The following is a 17,635-nucleotide window of genomic DNA, read 5'->3' on the forward strand; positions in this document are numbered from 1 at the left end:
ATAACTAAACTAATGTTGGCAAAGCTCCTAATATGTTGGCTGGCACATTGTAGGCTTTCGATAAATTGGAGCTATTATTTTAATTGGATTAATAAATGAGTTGAATATTTGCCTTTAAATAAAGAAGATAGCAATGTTATTCTGGTTACAGTTAGCCAGTTTTCAGACTTGGAAAACTATAAATTCAGGTTGATAGACTGCCTGCTACTGACATCCCTTGACCATTCAGAAAACCAGAACCTGTCTATGCCAAAGAATGTATGAAGGGCAACAGGCTAATTTCCTTTAAACTAAGAAGCAGAGGAAACTGAGGGCAAGGCCTGAGGCATCATGGGATGAATCTGGTTTCCCTCACTGTTACTACAAGAATCTAATTATTTTAAAAAGGTTCTAAATATTTTGGAATATATTCCACATACATGCCTCCAAGTTTATGTCTGCTGCTCATCCCATTGACTTATAATTCAAACCAAGTAGAGTAAAAACGTTAGTCCAAATACAGGTTTGCAAATCAAACATCAGCTCTCTCACAGCAATCAAAAGAACTGGTCAAAGCTCTATACTGAATAAAAGAAACTTATGCTACCAGATTTTTCCATAAAATGTAACCTCTGGGTGCTACATTAATGTGGTATTACCTATTTAGAATGTACAGAAAGATGATGGAGTCTGACAGTGGAGCTCTGGCTTTTGTTCTTTACTAGGACTGGGGTCTATGGCAGGACACCTAGAGGCAGTGGAGAGTCAGCAAGGACAGAGGAAATACAAGGTACAAACAAGCACACAAAATGAGGCCCCAAGTAGAACGTGGCCAGAAACACACATGGGGATGTTTCCTGAAGCCCGTCTGGGCCACTCAGAGAAGCAGACTTGGCTCCAGGAGTACTTCCTGTTTCTATCAAAGGGGGAATGGGTTACAGTTAATGGAACCAAACATTACAGACAAGGGAGCAGAACAATGTACTTTGAACTGATGGAGCCACAGGAAAGAGCAGCTTGTTTTCATTGGGAGTGAAGAAACATAGGCATGACATGCTGTAAAATGACTCCGGCTATGTCCAGGAGCTGGACGGGGCCCAGTGTAGAGCTGTGAGGGCCAGAGCGCCATTAAACCAATCCTAAGCTGGAGTCTCATGGGAAGTGGAGCAGCCCTTCCATCACAAAACAAGTTTTACACAAAACGACAAGGCCACACTGAAATTCATTGTTTCGAGTGCATAAATTTCAAGTGGCTGTAAACCCTGATCTGTTGAAATGATTGCTAAGAGTCTAAAACTAAATATCCCAGTAGGCTCATCTTCAGGCCAATCTTTGCATGACACCTTCATAGAAATGGAGTTACCAAAAATCCTTAGATGTCTACCTTACTTATCCTTACTTTGCTTAAAGACATCATTTTAAAATCATGCTTCCTTAGAACTGCAGATATGACAAACCAGACCACACAATATTTATAAGCAGCTTCATTTATTTTATTTTTTTTATATGCAAGAAAAAAAACTCCTGAACTGTCAACTAAGATAACCATCAAGAACATTATGAGAATAAGGAAAGAAAGAAAAAAAACAAACAGAACATTCAAAGAGAAGAAAAGGATCTATAATGCTGGATATTAAGGTTAAAAATCCTTATTATAAAGGGGACATTAAAACCATGTTTTACTTCCACGTGTCCCATTCTGAGTCCCCTTGATAAACTGTTCTAAATCACAAGTTTTTTCAGTATGTGAGCTACTTCTTGGGAGTAGGGCAATCCCTTTTACTCAGTATTTTAGGCCACTTTGAAAAGAACCAATAAAATATTTTTCAGAGAGCTACTGGATTGAAGAAATAGAGAAACTTTTCCAAAGGTTTATGTCATCACCAAGGTGCAATACACATGTTTGGAATTCTGTGAAGTAACATGGTGTTTGATGTTAACAAGAGACAACTAAGATGTGACACCTAAATTCTAAGCTTAAAATGTAATGTGTTGATTTACAATTAAGGAGGGCTGCGGATGTAGCTCAGTGATAGAGTACCTGTCTGGCATGTGCAAGGCCCTGGGTTCCATCTTCAGTACCAACCCCACCCAAAAACTTAATTTTTTCATAATTAAGGAGTATAAAAAAAATCTCTCCTTATCTGCATTTTAATAGCTATGATCCATTCACAGAGAGCTATTTCAAGTTATGGTAACGACAGAAATTGCTAAATATTTTAAGGCATTTTGACTATGTTTTTACCCATGTCAGTGTCCTAGATTAATCTTTCCTTTACTGGTTTTTTCCTTCTCCATTTTTTTTTTAAAGAAAAATAGACATTAGTGTTTCAGTTCATTTTGGAAACATGCCTTGTGAAGAACTTCAGAGATATTTTCCTTTCTTTTAAACAATGACCTTCAAATAAAAATAAAGAGACTTTTCAGATAACACAAAGCCCAAAGCAAATAACATCAGACTCTGCTAATATGGTCATGAAAAGACCACAGAGACCTTCTGAAGTAGAGTAGCCAAGTGCTAAAATAGCTTGAAACACTTTCACAGACGTCAAATGAAGTGTCACTCAGAAAAACAGCCATCAAAGTAGCCCAAGGCTGGAGGATAAGACAGAATCCTCATCTAGTAAACCTTCCAGGCCAACTAGCCCTGATTGTTTTAACCTGGAATTTCCTGAGTGGCAAAGCAAATTCTGTTTTTCTTGATATCAGAAAAAAAAATTACCATTTTTTCCCCCTTCTTCAGCACAAGTAAAGAACCCAAGATATTTCAAAAGGCCATTATGATGTGGTTTTTGTTAACATGTGAACCAGCTACCGGGTCTCAAAAGGTAATTTTACTCAAGCTCAACCACACTGCACTAGTCTTGTTTTACCTGCCATATGCAAATCGCCTGTCCTTGTGATGATCACCAAAAGTATCCCAAAGCCTGAGAGAAACGCTCACTTCATCAACAACATCTCGGGAACGTTCCAAGACCTGCAGGAAAGAGAGACAGAGTCCATGTGCTCAGTGTTAATCACACACTCCCCCACAGGAGGGGGTCCAAGTTGACACTTCTCAGGGCCCCTAAACCCACTTGCATTTAGTTTCCTTATTTCATCTACTGGGACTTAAGCCAGCTCCTAACTCATGTCCTGGAATCACATGACTCACCCCCATTCAGGTTACCATGGCCATACTCCCAAGTGTGCCCTTTGCTTCTGTTCTCTCTTGTGGCACTAAAAAGGTAGTTTTGTTTTGAATGTGCAGTTTACCCACCCTCTTCCACTAGTTTTAATCTGACTGGCAAACAGCCATGATGGCCTAAGGATCTTAAAGACACCGTGCACCTTACCTCCTGGCAGACACGGTACTGGTCAATGGCCCACACGGTAGGCACGTGGGTGGCCAGCAGCTGATACTGCGTGAGCGTGGTATTACACGCTCTGGCACAGATCAGGCGTGTCTTCCCCACGGCATTGTCTCCCACCACCACACACTTGATGGTTTCCACGTTGGGTCTTTCGTAGTCCATGTCACTGTCCATTTATGAAACTCTACAAGAAGAGAGTGAAACTACATTGAAGACTCCAAGGCTTTCCAGAGCAATCCCAGACACTAGAGTTCAGAACAGCTTTGCCTCTGTCCAGCCATGTCCTTGCACGTACACAAGCACAGGCAAGATGTTTGGAAGTTCATACTAAGCCTGATTGAAACTCAAGTTTTCTTTTTATATCTCACACAAGAACAAAAACACCAGACTGCTATTTTGACCCCAAACAGTTTATTCTGGTTAACATGTTATTTTCTCCTTGGTTTTCTCTAAACATAACCTGCCTACTGCAGATCCGTCCAGGCACTGTCAGGACAGCTGGCACACATTTATAGCTCACTAGCTGCTCATGGTGACTGGCTGGTGATTGGTCACCTGCAGGCTAACCTTTGATACTGGAGCCTAAGGTACCTTGGAGATACTGGTGTCTGCTCTACCACAATCTTCCAGTTATCCAATATTTTTGAGAAGCAGGTTTCTTTAAGTTCATCATTATTATGGTAACGTAGAAGAAACTCAAAAGCGCAGATTGAAAAAACTGTCTAACTTTAGAGAAGAGTCTGAATTCTGAGGTACCAAGCAAATTAACTTATATTTATTTATATTAATCAAATAAATAATGATATTCTCAAGGTGGCCCACCTAAAAAGCAACAACAACAACAAAATTACCTTCCCCTCTGTATTTTCATCAAGAAATCTAGAGCACATGGTAAAAGATGAGTCACTTTGAGAATGAGAATGAGAGCAGTCACTTTGGAATCTTCCTGAAACTACCAAAGGAGGTCTAAAGAGGATTGCTGGGTGAGGGGTCAAGAGGAAGAGGAGCGGCTGGGGTTGTGGCTCAGTGGTAGAGTGCTTGCCCCTCATGCATGAGGCACTGGGTTCAATCCTCAGCACCACATAAATGTAAAATAACGATATTGTGTCCACCTAAAACTAAAAAATAAATATTAAAAAAAAAGAGGAAGAGGAAACACTGCTGCAATTCGGCTTCCCCAGGGTCAAGGCCTTCCACAAACCCAGAGCAGCCTCACTACCGGCAGAAGCTGGGTAGGAGACCAACCTCGGAAGATTTTAAGATTTTAATGAGCTGTAGTTGTCCTTTTGAGGAAGTCTATTATTAAACTGAGAAAACTGGTTAGGTGGTCATTTTTAAAGAGCTGGTGATTATTTTACCAGCCATGGTAAAGAAACTGTTCGGAGGAGAGCCTAATACATAATTGAGACTCAATAAGGCTTTAACTTGATTGATTTGAGAATGATTAATTTGGATGATATGGGTATAGGTGGAGAAATGTAAGGAAGATATTGAGAAGAATACTTTTTCACAGTTAGGGCTGTAAGAAGATGAAATAGTCTCAGGAAGTGAGGATATGGAATTGCCGACAGTAACACCATCACAGGAGGTGTTAAGCCTGAGGCTGGAGAACTTGGCAGGAGTGGGTTCAGGAACAGATGAGTGGTTAGGCTAGGATTTGCTCTGTGGTTCCTATGCCATGAAGAGGCTTTTTTTTTTTTTTTTAAACATCAGAAATTTATTAGTTGTTCAAAACATTACATTGATCTTGACATATCATATATCATACCATGAAGAGGCTTTTATAATAGACACCTGTGCCTTACCTAGCAATGTGTATTCTCAACATCTTGGGTGAGCAGAATCTTTAAAAAAATCTCCAATTCTGACAAATCAGCCAGATATAATGACTTCTAAAATTGGTCTTTTTAACATTTTTGCCTTAAAACAGTGTTTGTTTTTTTTTCATTCCCTGTCTAATGGTATAAAGTGTCCAAAGCATGAATTTTGGCATTAGACCAGTGTTTGTCAGATACTCCCCCCGGGGATACATACAAAGTCTGGGGACATTTAAGGTTATTAAAATCAGAAGGTGAGGTTAAAAGCTACAGGTTTCTAGAGGGTACCAGCCAAAGACGCTGCTGCTTAACATACTTCATTGCACAGGACAGACTCTACAACCTACCCAAGCCCAAGTGTCACAGTGCTAAGGCTGAACAACCCTGACTCAGATGAACATGAGTTTGAATCCTTGCTATCCCACTTCTAGCCAATTGACGTTGGGCAAGTTGTTTGTACATCTGGCCTTCTGCCTCTCCATCTGCTAAATGAAGATTATAATAATATCCATCTCCTAAAGTATTGTGGGGGATGAAGAAAACTTATGCTTTAAGTTCCTGGTGTGGTATTTGGCAAGATAAAAATTCATAATCATGATGTTGAAGATAAACGCCTTTAGAAGACAACAAATTTGAGCCAGGTGGGAAGCCAGAATGAGATGTAAACTCATACACTTAATAATGACAAAGATCTATAAAAGGATAAATTTTAGAACAGCTCATTCAAGAACAAAATCAAAGAAAAAAAACACAATGTGCAGAATAGTTGACCTTAGGCAAGGAAGACACAAAAAGTTTTGGGTGGGGAGGGGGAGACAGGGAGGAGGTCACAGTAAACCAAAAGATGAAAGAGGTGGAAAATAGATTAAAATATTCTCATGGGGCATTTCTAGATTGCAGAACTAAAAATGATAACACTTTTTAATGCTCTTTGACAAGTTTCTGGTGATATTACCATGGGGTAAGCTAGAATCAGTAAAACGGTTTCATCTGGAGCCTCACAGCTTTGAAGCCAAAGGTATATTACTTTCAATGCTCTAAGTACCACCACAATTTAGTCTTTTGAACATGAATTCGACTTTTTTTTTAGATAGATAAACATCAAAGATGGCCAATCCATAAAATTTGAAGGAATGTCTGGATTAAATAAAAATTGAGATAGGACACTGAAATATAGAATTGGTCTTCTTGCGGACTTGCACACGAGCTCTGACAGCAGCCCCCAAAGAGGAACCCCAAGTGATTCGAATCACCAAAGCAATGGTGTAGAAAAGTTGTGTAGCTTTTACAGCAGACTACTTTGAGAGGGACACAAGTCCTTCAAGTTTATATTAAGGCTATACTTACAAAGACCCTCATTACTTTACTTATGGTTAGACAGATTTCATGTACTCCTTTAAAGAATTTCTGTGTCAAAGGTGAGAATAACATCCAAGGGTCTTCTCATTCCTAGCAATCTGCTCATGACCAAAATGAGTCCAAAGGTGCTGAACCCTCTGCATGGGGGTGGTGTGGAGCGAGGAATGAAAGGCAGGGCAAGATTGAATGTTCTTAGATATGGAATGCAGATACAGAATTTCTAAGAAGCATTGCTGAATTTCCAAATCCTGAAAATATTTTACTTGGGGTAGAAATCTAAAAAGCATTTAAAGGATGTTAAGTCACAGCCAAGGAGGCAAACTCATTCTACACTTTGTACTGTTGCAAATCTTCATTTATTTGTTTCATGTAAATAAATAAACTTTAAATTATGGTAGTAATTACAAAATATGCAATTTCATCCTTCTCCTCTTGTTTTGGGCTCTAATTTATTCATCTCTAGCACTCTTATGGTTGAGTGAGCTCTTAGGACCATCTGGATAATGACTATCTGCTTTCTGATTTTTATTTACCTAGAATGAGAGCAATAAATATTGTACATTTAACACAGTTAATAAATTTCACCACCATAAATCCTACTGATTTGTGTGGATACCCTTCTACCTTTAGACATGTACCTGAGGAGACAGGAAAGATAGAAAATAGAAAGTTCCAAAGAACCATCACTGGTAGCCTGTCACGATGGCAGCTTTGTCATCTGACACAAAACCAACCAGAACTTCATTTCATACTTAACCAGTGCTCAGGATGTGGGTGCTAAGAATTAACATTCGGCATGAAGAATCTATCTGCACACTGAAAGTCAAATGGTCAGATGATGTAAAAATTGGCAGGTAAACAAGTCAAAGGAGGCTGGGGAGCTAAAGGCCTGGTAAGGTGGTTCTGGGAGGTCACCATCCACCAGGCTGACTAGACAGGTGTGGCCATCTCCATCATGGCAACAGGATCACATCATCAGTTTGATTACCCCATACCTTCCCTGCTCTTGTTACTGACATCACCTGGACTACGGGCTGCTCCTCCTCATTCACCACCAACTGCATTCTTACTGCCAACACAGGATGAGGCACCCCACACCCTAGCCTCACAATTTCTCTACTTCTTCAGTTCCCAGATATCAAACCTTTGGGCCATGTGTTGGTTACTGCTGTCATTCAGAGACATTTTCTCTGTGGAATATAAAATTACAGAATCCCACTCTCAGAACAAAAATTCCTATCTTCATCACTCGTGCCACATGAAATAAGGCTACTATAGCGACTCCCTCAGAGACACAATCTATTTCCCTTTCTCTTGAATTTGCACTGACCTGTTGACTGCTTGGTCCAGAAGAATGTGGTGGAGGTGATGCTGTGTGAGTTCCAGAGTGCAGGCCCCAGAGGCCCTGCAGTCCCCACCTTTATTCTGTTGGAACACTGGCCTGAGGCTACCAGGCAAAAGGAAGCTGGCCTAGCCTCACAGAGGATGAGAACTCACACTGGAAACAACCACGGCAGCCCTGCTGATGGCTGTCACGCAGTGTCAGACGATGTAAGGTCATTCTGGATTTTGTATTCTTGCTGACCATCCAGTTGAATGTAGCTAGTGAATGAGCCCAGGGGTAACGAGCAAGGGAATGGCCCAGATTCCCACGAACCACACAATCCTGAGAAATAAATCACTGTTATTCTAAGATACCAAGTTTTGGGGGTGGTTAGTTACGTAGCAATAGTTAACAGAAACATGGCCATTAAACCTTAGGAAAATCTCCAGAACTTTGACTTCTCCATTAAAAAACAAAACAAAACAAAACAAAACAAACCAATATTGGATGACAGGCCCTTCTTGGGTGGATGATCTTTTCCACCCAGGGTTGATGGGTCATGAGAAACTCTTCTCTTTGCTGTCACTGTCAATGTTCTTGCACTGCCAGAGTGGTAGGCAGAAGCACAGACTCTGGTGCCCTTGTTCTAATTCCTGGCCCCTGGGTGTGTGTTCTTTTCCACAGCACGGGGGAATTAGGAAGGGTTGCAGAAGGAATTAAGATTACTCATCAGCTGATCTTAACATAAGGTGATTATCCTGGATTATTATTTGGGCCCAATGTAATCACAAGGGTCCTTTAAATGTGGACGAGGCAGACAGGAGATTAGTTTAAAAGATGCTTTACTGCTGACTCTGAAGAGGAAGGGAAGGGCCACAAACCAAGGAATGCAGGCAACCTGTAGAAGTTAGAGACGGCAAGGAGAATAAGACTCCAGAAGGAATGCAGCCTGCCAAGAATTTGATTTAAGCCCAGTGAGACCCATTTTAGACCTGTTGTCTCCAGAACTGTAAGTTAATCAATTTGTATTATTTTATGTCACTGTGTTTTTGAAAATTTATGGTAGCAATAGGAAATTAATATAGAATGCTTGAGCCACACAATGTGGCTTCTTTGAATTCTGATGTTTGTTATCTCAGTACCTTTGTGCATAGCTTTCCTCTTACTAACCCTCCTCCATCGCACGTTTGCTGGCAAATTCTATTAACTCCTTAAAACATCACTCAGACATCATCACTGCTAAAAAAGTTTTCCTAACTGCCCTTGCTCCCAATGGACTAAACATTTTATCTTTCAATTGACTGGTTATTCCTTTCAAATGCCATCTCATGCATTTAATGACATCAAGTTTCTGGAAAATGGGTCTGGGCTAAAGTGCTTGGAACTTTATAGAATCTCCCTCTTCTACAGAGCCTTTCTTGATTATCCTCTTGGGTCCAAGGTGACCTACTTTAACTGTGACTCTCTCCCCTAGGGCCAACTGTGGCCAAAACACTGATACATACAAACGTTTCCTTAGCTGCTCTGTCTCCTTCAAATCATTTTCCTTCCTGTGGGGGATTCTACCCCTGCTTCAATCTTTGAGGTGACAGCCTTTGTGGTGTATGATCCTTCTCTTATGAAACAGGCTTTCAGGAAGTGCTGGGTATATCTACTCCCTCATTCCCACTACAGCTGCATGATTTTTAGAGTACAGGCCCCATAAGCCTATGCAGGGCACTGGGGCTCATGAAGCTCAAGTTGTGACTGGCTTGTTCCCAAAAGGCCGACTTTAGTGTAAGGCCACTAATCAAACTCAGGTGAGAATGCTCGTCTCCTCTAATACCAGAAATTCAGATATTAGGGAGGGTGGGTAAGGAAGGTCAATTATTTGTCTAAGACACCTCACTAGGGGTCTTATAATTGTTCTCTATCACACATGGCTGGAGTATGCCACTCTTTACAATCACTTCTGCTGTATCTCATATTATCTGCTATTTTGATCAAAGCATAGTGAGAACTCCACTTAAAGGAGAAATCTAAGGCCCATGAAGGTGCCTTTGTACTCTCAGCTCCACTGAGCTCTTTAGACAGTACGAATGATGCTGTTGCATAGCCACTCATGTTTTTTTGGTTGTTCCTTCGAAAAGCATATAATCTGAGCTTTTAGAAATAATTTAGCTTGGTCATTAAACACACACCTATGGGACAAATTGTAGAGTACGTGAAGAGTTAGTTCTGAAAGAAAAACTGAGAATTTTATATTATTGACAGAAACAAAAGGGAAAGGTTGAGTTGCATAATAACTCAGCCAACAGCCAAGTTTCAACTGTGCAGATTTCATTATCCTGAGCTCTTAATCACCAGTCACAGGCAGGCGGGAGCTGTTTTATACATAAAATAAACATCTCAGCTGGAATGGAGAATGGGTCCAGAGCTGGGAAAGAGACAGCAAGGGCTTGGCCAGACTTCCCCAAATCAAAACTTCATGGAAACAGGTCTCCAGGATAGAATTGCCTTCCATCCCTTAAGTCAACAGAATCCATCATTTCAATTAACAATATTTTTTTTGCTTTAAAAAAAGAAAAGAGATTAAGTAACAGAAAGGATACCGCATAGAAGTCCAGTGATATAAATAATACAGAGCCGCTTTTTGATAACACAGAAGCACTGTTTTTATACATCTATTCATGACCCACTCCAGAGCCCTGTGATAATGGAACCCATACAAGGTCATGCACTCCAATTTTTTTTAGGACTCAAGGTCAGTGGGGGAGGTGAGCCAGGAACAGAAATAACTTGCTTCTCCATCTACCACCCTTAATAAACACTGCCCTAATTGAAAAAAATAAAGAACAAGACCCCAAACTGAAGAGATACATAAAAATTCCAGGGTGGATTTTGAAGTCATCTTAAGTCAGTGTGTGCTACATTCTAGACACACTGCTCTACTTACATCTACAGATATGCCATGTGATCTGTATAACAACTTTGCTTTTGCCATGACTCCTGCTCATGCACCTTTCTCATGTCATCACCCACTTGCTGAAATTGTGTTCCACTTTTGAGACTCAGGCAGACTTAATCAAAGAACATATATGCTGAGAACCTATTGAGTGCCAGGACTTGATTATCATGTACAGGACACACAAGTGAGGTGTGGGTCTTGCCCTTGTGGACCTCAGAGTCAGTGGGAGGGTAACAACTAAACATGTGGGCAAAGACGTAATCACCAATTTGATAAGTTCCTTGAAGAAAAACAGAACGGTGTGATGACAGAAAAGCATGGGAGTCCTGCAGACACAGGAGGTGTCCATCAGGTGGCCCCATGTTCGTGCTCTCCAAAGAATGAGAAGGGCCCAGTCATGAGGAGGGAAGAACAACAGGCTAAGAGCATCTAGAAGGGGAGTTGGTGAGAGGCAAAATCAGAAAGGCAGGTATGGGCACATGATCTCTTACGCCCTAGTCAAGAGTTTGGATTTTATTCTGATGCAGTGAGAAGATGCTGAAGTATTTAAGCAGAGGACTGACAGGTTCTGAATTTGTGTTATAAAAACATCGCCTGTATCACTGAGACTGGTGTGTAAAGAACAGGTTGTGGAAGAGAATGAGCAAGGGCAGAAGGACCAGTTAGGAAGCTGCTAAGTTTTCCAGACAAGATAGGATTGTGGCTTTGACCATGGAGGAAGCAGCAGAGATAGATTGAAGTAGACAGATTCAAATTGCATTTTGAAAGAAGATGCACTTAAAACATTCTCCATTTATATTGTCTTCTAGGACAATAAATCAAAATTCTGATTTATAAGACAAATCATTATGTTTATATGTATTCTGCTTCTACCTGACCACAATTACACATTTTTGACAACAGAAGCATATTTGTATTTAAATCCTTAAATATTTTCACAGTGACTTGTCCATACACAGCTTTCAATAAATGCTTATTGAATGGATTACAAAAGATGGCCATTTCACCTTCCTAAAGAAACTTTGTATCAGGGGCTGGCAGAGAACTTGCATGTGGGCTATCTTTGGTGACTGATCATTAAGCCCATGGCCTTGAAAGCAGCAGCATGTGGCTAAGCCTGCAGTTGGTGAGAAGAACACCTTGAGGGACATCTGTGTGGCCCGTCATGAGTGCAGTGTTTGACAGATGGCATCACACCAACCATTTCTCCCCAGCAGGAAGAGTATCAGTAACCATGGGAACCAATAGAGACCAAGGACCAGGCCCATCACCAAATGGGAAGCCAGGGGGCAAGGGAGACTCCAGTAAGTTCAGGCAGGAGGAGTTGAGGGCCTGATTTGGTTTAGAAACATCAAAGAATTTGTTTATTGTGCTCTACTGCCTAGAACCAATTTATGAACCTTAATAATATTTACATATAAGGGTATCATAAAGTTGTCATTTAATATCCTAGTTCAGTGGATTCCCAACCCTTGTTTTGTGAGTCACTACTTGACTGGAGAAGAGAACAGGGAAGGGCATGAACAAACTCCATATGGAGAATGATTTATAACTGATAGGAAAGGACCAGGCCATAAAATGCAGTCAGCTGGGCTTCAAGGCAAGATAAAGAAAGCCAGATGGCTTGGACCCCTCTCCACCAGCATCACACTGAAATTAACCTTAATCTATAGTTAGCAGACTCCACAAGAGATCAGAAACCAAGGATAAGAAGTAACCATTCACCTGAAATTGGGAAAAAAAAAATGACTGCTATAGAACTAAGTGAGGAAGTCACTGGATCCCAGCAGACTTCCCATTTTCATAGGGAAAAGAACTGGTCTGGGCAGTAAGCAGCATGTTCTTCACCACGGGTGCCCACAGATGCACATGTGAGCTGGACTGACCTGGGGGTGTGGAAAAGTGAGGCTGTGGGGTTAGTGGAAAGACACTGAGAAAATGGTTTGCTGCCATTAGCATGGATTAATCCCAACAATTCTCCCTAGATAAGGAGGGACAGGTACAGAGAACTGAGCATGGAAAACACTCTTTTGTTCTGTTTTTGCTTCCCCCAGCCTGCTCAATGAGGCCCTTTTAGTTTTAACACGGTGACAAAAGTGACCCATCCTATGGAGATATAATGCCGGAGGGTTGGGTTGAGAGGATGCTGCTCCTAAGAGTGAACAAATATTGGTACATCATTTGTACTAGTGACGTGATTGACTACTGTCCTTAGCTCACCCTCAGAGGTTCTCTCCACCCACACATATTGATTAGCTTTACTTGTCTGCTCTGGAACTGGGTTGTTTCCTGGGACGGTATCAAAGAGTCCTACATTGGTCTCTGACAGAGCCCAGAATTAACCAAACATTTATAATATACTTCAGTCCATGGCCAGAACTTGTCCTGTTTTATACAGATGGAGCAAATAAAGGCCATTCAATATTAAAAACACTGAAGCATAGGGAAGAATAAGCAATTACAGAAGGACATGGGGAAAAGGTCTTCCACTTCAGTAGATATGCTATAAAAAGTAATAGGAGAGAAAATTTTTTAAAAAATATTTGATCCATGTTAAAGAATATAATGCATCTATATGAACTAATAGTAGTAGATAAGGTTGTGTAGGTAATGACAAGGAATGGCCATATATAAATGAAATATAAGGCTGTTGAAATAGGTAACAGTAAATATCAGACTTGAGAATGTAGTAAAATCAATTAGTGAGATACAGGCAAAACATGAGAAATTCTATGTAAATACAGAAGTAACGGCCCCCTAAAAATTATGTGATGGAAAATAATAAATGGGTTAATTGACAAAGGGAAATCTCCTGTGTAGTAAGTGTTCTTGAAAAACAAAGGGAGCAAAGACTGGTTTAATAGAACAAAATTGTCCCACTACAGGAAGGAGGAAGGACAAGGAGGAGGAAGATAAGAAAGAGTGAAAAATAGAAAGGAAGAATTCAAATCTATAATCTTTCAGTAAAATATTTAAGTATCAATGGAAAAAAAATTAATGATCCTGTCAGAATCCTAACAAAACACGTCTAAGACTAATGATTAAGTACATATTCTAGAGGGTTTAAAGATGGTGGAATAGAGAACATCGCTTTCTTGGTTGCTCTGTATGCAAAACCAAGAAAGCAGACAGGGAGCTTCTCCGTAAAATGGGTGAAAAAAATGGGGGAGAATTCAATGGACATTCAAAGGAGACTGAAGACTCAGGAGGTTGGATAGAATAAAATAAGGAAGAAATCCCCATTGCTACAGATGTTAGTGAAGCCAGAGGCATCAGCCAGAGCAGTCCCTCCACAAACAAAGTGGAGGTAAAAGGGAATTAGAGAAACCCACATTTTTAGGAGGTCTGAGCTGTGTCTGGGTCCAGAGAGTTTAGAGATTGAAGACATTGCTGCGTGTGGAAGACAGAGGAAGGAACCATTTTACAGCCAAGGCATGGGGGCCAGCAGCTGGGGGAGCCAATTCCTAGCAAACCTAATTTTGGCCTGAAAAACACACCTGGCAAACACACACTGCAAGGCATAAAATGGGCCTAAGTGACCAGGAGAAAGTCAAACACAGAGAGGAGTTTACACAGGGAATACTATTCATGGAAGCACACCCGGTTTTCCCTGTCTTCCTCCATTCTGGCTGCTTGCAGGACTGGCTGGGAGAGACTCATTGGGCCAGGAATTAGAAAATGTTGGGGCAGGAGAGATTGAGTTTGGAGACTGAACCCAAGACCAGGAAATGTGGGATACCCCAAATGATGGTATGACTAAAAATTGGCTCCTTCACCACACGAGATGAACCAAGGGGAGATTCTGGGGTGCAATCTTCCAGTGTGGACTAGCAATTGCTGGGCCCTGCAGGTGCACTCATGTAAAATCTCCAGACCTTGACATTCAGCAAAGAACTTGGAGTCTACCTAAGACTAAATCTGGCCTCCAAGTGTTCCACCTTCAAGATTAACTCTCTCACTTCAGTAACTCCACTCTGAGGTGGACCAAGGATCATATTCCAAAGGACCCCACATAACGCTACTGAAAAGGGAAGCTGAGAATCCTTTGAACTTCAATGGAAATAATTTACCTTATCACCAAGATTGGTTTTTTTTCTTTTCTCTGTGATCTTAATGGCTCATATACATTTATACATATTCATATATTTTCTAATTTCTAGCACTTTTGAAGTTAGTTATTTTTCATGGATCACTCTTTTGAGGACTAGGATGATTGATTAGTGTATAGTATATTTCAGTTTTGTTTTTTTCTCCTTTTATTTCTATTTTTAATTTGTTAAACTTTCACTTTATACATATATATTTTTCTCTCATCTGTTTTCCTTGATTTTCTTTCTTTCTGCTTAGAGTCAACCTCTATTGTTCTCTCTTTTACTCTTAACTTTTTACTTCAATAGTCTCTCCTCTTCCCTCATAAGGATATCACATTATACATCCCTTCTGTTCTCTCCTCGTGCACCATTCAAAACTGTAAAACCTGTGCACATTTCCTGGTTTTACTGTAAGCAATGACTGAAATACAATGGACAGAAACCTATAGAAAATAAACGCATGTAACCTAGATGAAGCTGGGCCTCCTCATCCCCTCATGTGCAGCAACATCTTAGCACAGTGACACAGCTAAAAGGAAAAACACAAATAGGACTCTTGGAAAGTCTTGAGACCAGTGTGAGGACTTAAGAAGAAGGAAGTGTTAGATAATGTATCACACAACCTGTAGCAAAACTCCAAAAAAAGTTTCTTGGCATTGTTTCCTTCTAGGGTTCCACTTCTTAAGATGACCATTCAGGTCTGTCTTTCTGCCTCTAAGGCAGATGCTCTACTTCATACCCTTGTACAGGGCTAGCTGTCGCTCTGCTTGCATTCCCATCCACTGCTCCCTGTGGTCAACTAAATGGATCTTCCTTGAAATCCACCCATTTTGTGTGTGTGTGTGTGTGTGTGTGTGTGTGTGTGTAGCAGAGGTAGGTAATGATTCGTGACAACTTAAAATAATGCAACAACAGTGGATACTGTTGTTGGCATTAAATTAGATGGCAGACACCTCTCATCTAATGGTAAACAACTCCAGCCTCTTCCCCTGCAACAACAAAACATGGAAAATAAAATGGAAGGAAACAGAGTTAACATATAATAGTTACTGTTGCTGAATAATGAGGCAATGACTTCTTCTTCCCATTTTTCTGCTTTTCTTTAGTTTCCAAATTTTTCTACAATGCCCATGTATAATCTTTTTTAAAAAACGGAGACAAAATTCACATGATAAAACTCATTCATTTAAAGTGTACATTTAAAAAAAAAAGTATTCACCAAGTTGGATAACTGTTCTTACTATATCTAGAACATTCCACTATTCCAAAAAGAAATGTTGACCCCTAACATCAATTACTCCCCAATCCCCATTTCCCCAGCTCTGGCAACCACTAACCTACTTTTCTATCTCAATAGATTAGCATATTCTGGATATTTCATATAAATGGAGTCATACAATCTGTAGCATTTTTTATCTGTCTCTTTCCACCTCCCATAATACTTTCTGGTTGATCCATGTTGTAGCATGTATCAGTACTTCATTACTTTCTATAGCTGAATACTATCTCAGATGTATTACTTCTATAACTAAAAAAAAATGTTTTAGCTTTTTAAAAGAGTTATTGGCTACAAAAGCATAACCACTGACTGCTAATTCTACTAAGAGTGCACTCATTCAATCCAATAATAAATGATTTTTGATGGGTAAATTGTTTTTCAAAACCATACACTTATAAAGCATAGTGAGCCTGCTAAACCTGTTTTTTTCCCTGACTCATGCTCTCAAAAAAAACCAAAAAAACAAAAAAAAAAAAACAAAAACCAACCAACCCACAGCAATTTAAATGATATTTTGAACATAAGACACAGAAATTGAACTAAATAAAAAGACAGCTGAGGATACTCAGGACAAACGCATACAATTCTATTTCAAGCAGAAGATGAAAAATTCTTGGCTTTTAAATTTTGAGCAAAGAAAATATTTATGGTAAGTAAAAAGAGCAATTTTAAGAAACTGGAAACAGCACATTAAATATTTCACAAATATTATGTGAAAATCAATTGTAGTTAGAATATTTTAAACTTAGATCAATAATACATATAATTTAGGTTTACATTCATTGAGAAGAAGGGAGTTCTAAATTTGTTGGTATGCATGCTATGCATGTATTTGTGTACCTGAATATTACAAATACAGATATATTGATGCACACTCATGCACAAATTTAACATTATACTCCTCACTTGGAAGGGCAGACTGCCACATATCTTCAGTTACAAGGGTAATACTGCAATCAATGCTGATAGTAGTTAGCTCATATAAAGTAATGGTTCACTGAAAAATCAAATTATGTAAATAAAGGTTGTACCTCAGACACAGAATTTAGTGTTTTTCAAACTGAGCATGCAGTGGAATGGTTACCAGAAGCAGGGTGATAGTTGTATTCTGGTTCTTGATCTAGCTGCTAGTTACACAGGTGTGCCAAGTCTGCAAAAATTGTATCAAGCTATATACTTGTAGACATTATATATGTAATATTTCAATATATTTTTTAAAGTACAAAAAAAAGCAGCAAAAGACCTTACATGTTTATTTTGGAGGCCTGATAGTACTCAAGTGGGTGAGCTTTAGTTAAGGACGAAATGAGAAATTTTGTCAAAAATTAATAATAAGGGTTTTTCAAGAAGGTGGAGTTAGAGAAGGTTACTGTCCTGACTGCTCTGTGGTGTGAAACCCAGGAAGCAGATAGGCAGCTGTTCAGCAAGGTAAGTGGAAAAAAAAAAGGTGGGGGGCACTTTACTGGACTTTTTTTTTTTTTTTTTT

The 17,635-nt window shown here is 39.8% G+C and overlaps 1 protein-coding gene across 14 annotated transcripts in view; it reads right to left on the reverse strand.

Annotated features, from left to right (window-relative positions):
- Rhobtb1 (Rho related BTB domain containing 1) overlaps nucleotides 1–17,635 on the reverse strand; it is a 127,136-nt gene that overhangs the window by 35,367 nt on the left and 74,134 nt on the right. For all 14 annotated transcript variants that reach the window (XM_048814387.1, XM_048814385.1, XM_048814380.1 and 11 more), the window contains 2 exons: nucleotides 3,315–3,516; nucleotides 2,853–2,956 (listed from right to left, as the gene is read on the reverse strand). In XM_048814387.1, coding sequence (XP_048670344.1) covers nucleotides 2,853–2,956; nucleotides 3,315–3,506 — 296 coding nt within the window. In that variant the 5' untranslated portion in view covers nucleotides 3,507–3,516. The remainder of the gene's footprint in view (nucleotides 1–2,852; nucleotides 2,957–3,314; nucleotides 3,517–17,635) is intronic.

Source organism: Marmota marmota, unplaced genomic scaffold, assembly GCF_001458135.2.
Source record: "Marmota marmota marmota unplaced genomic scaffold, marMar, whole genome shotgun sequence".
NCBI classification, from domain to species: Eukaryota; Metazoa; Chordata; class Mammalia; order Rodentia; family Sciuridae; genus Marmota; species Marmota marmota.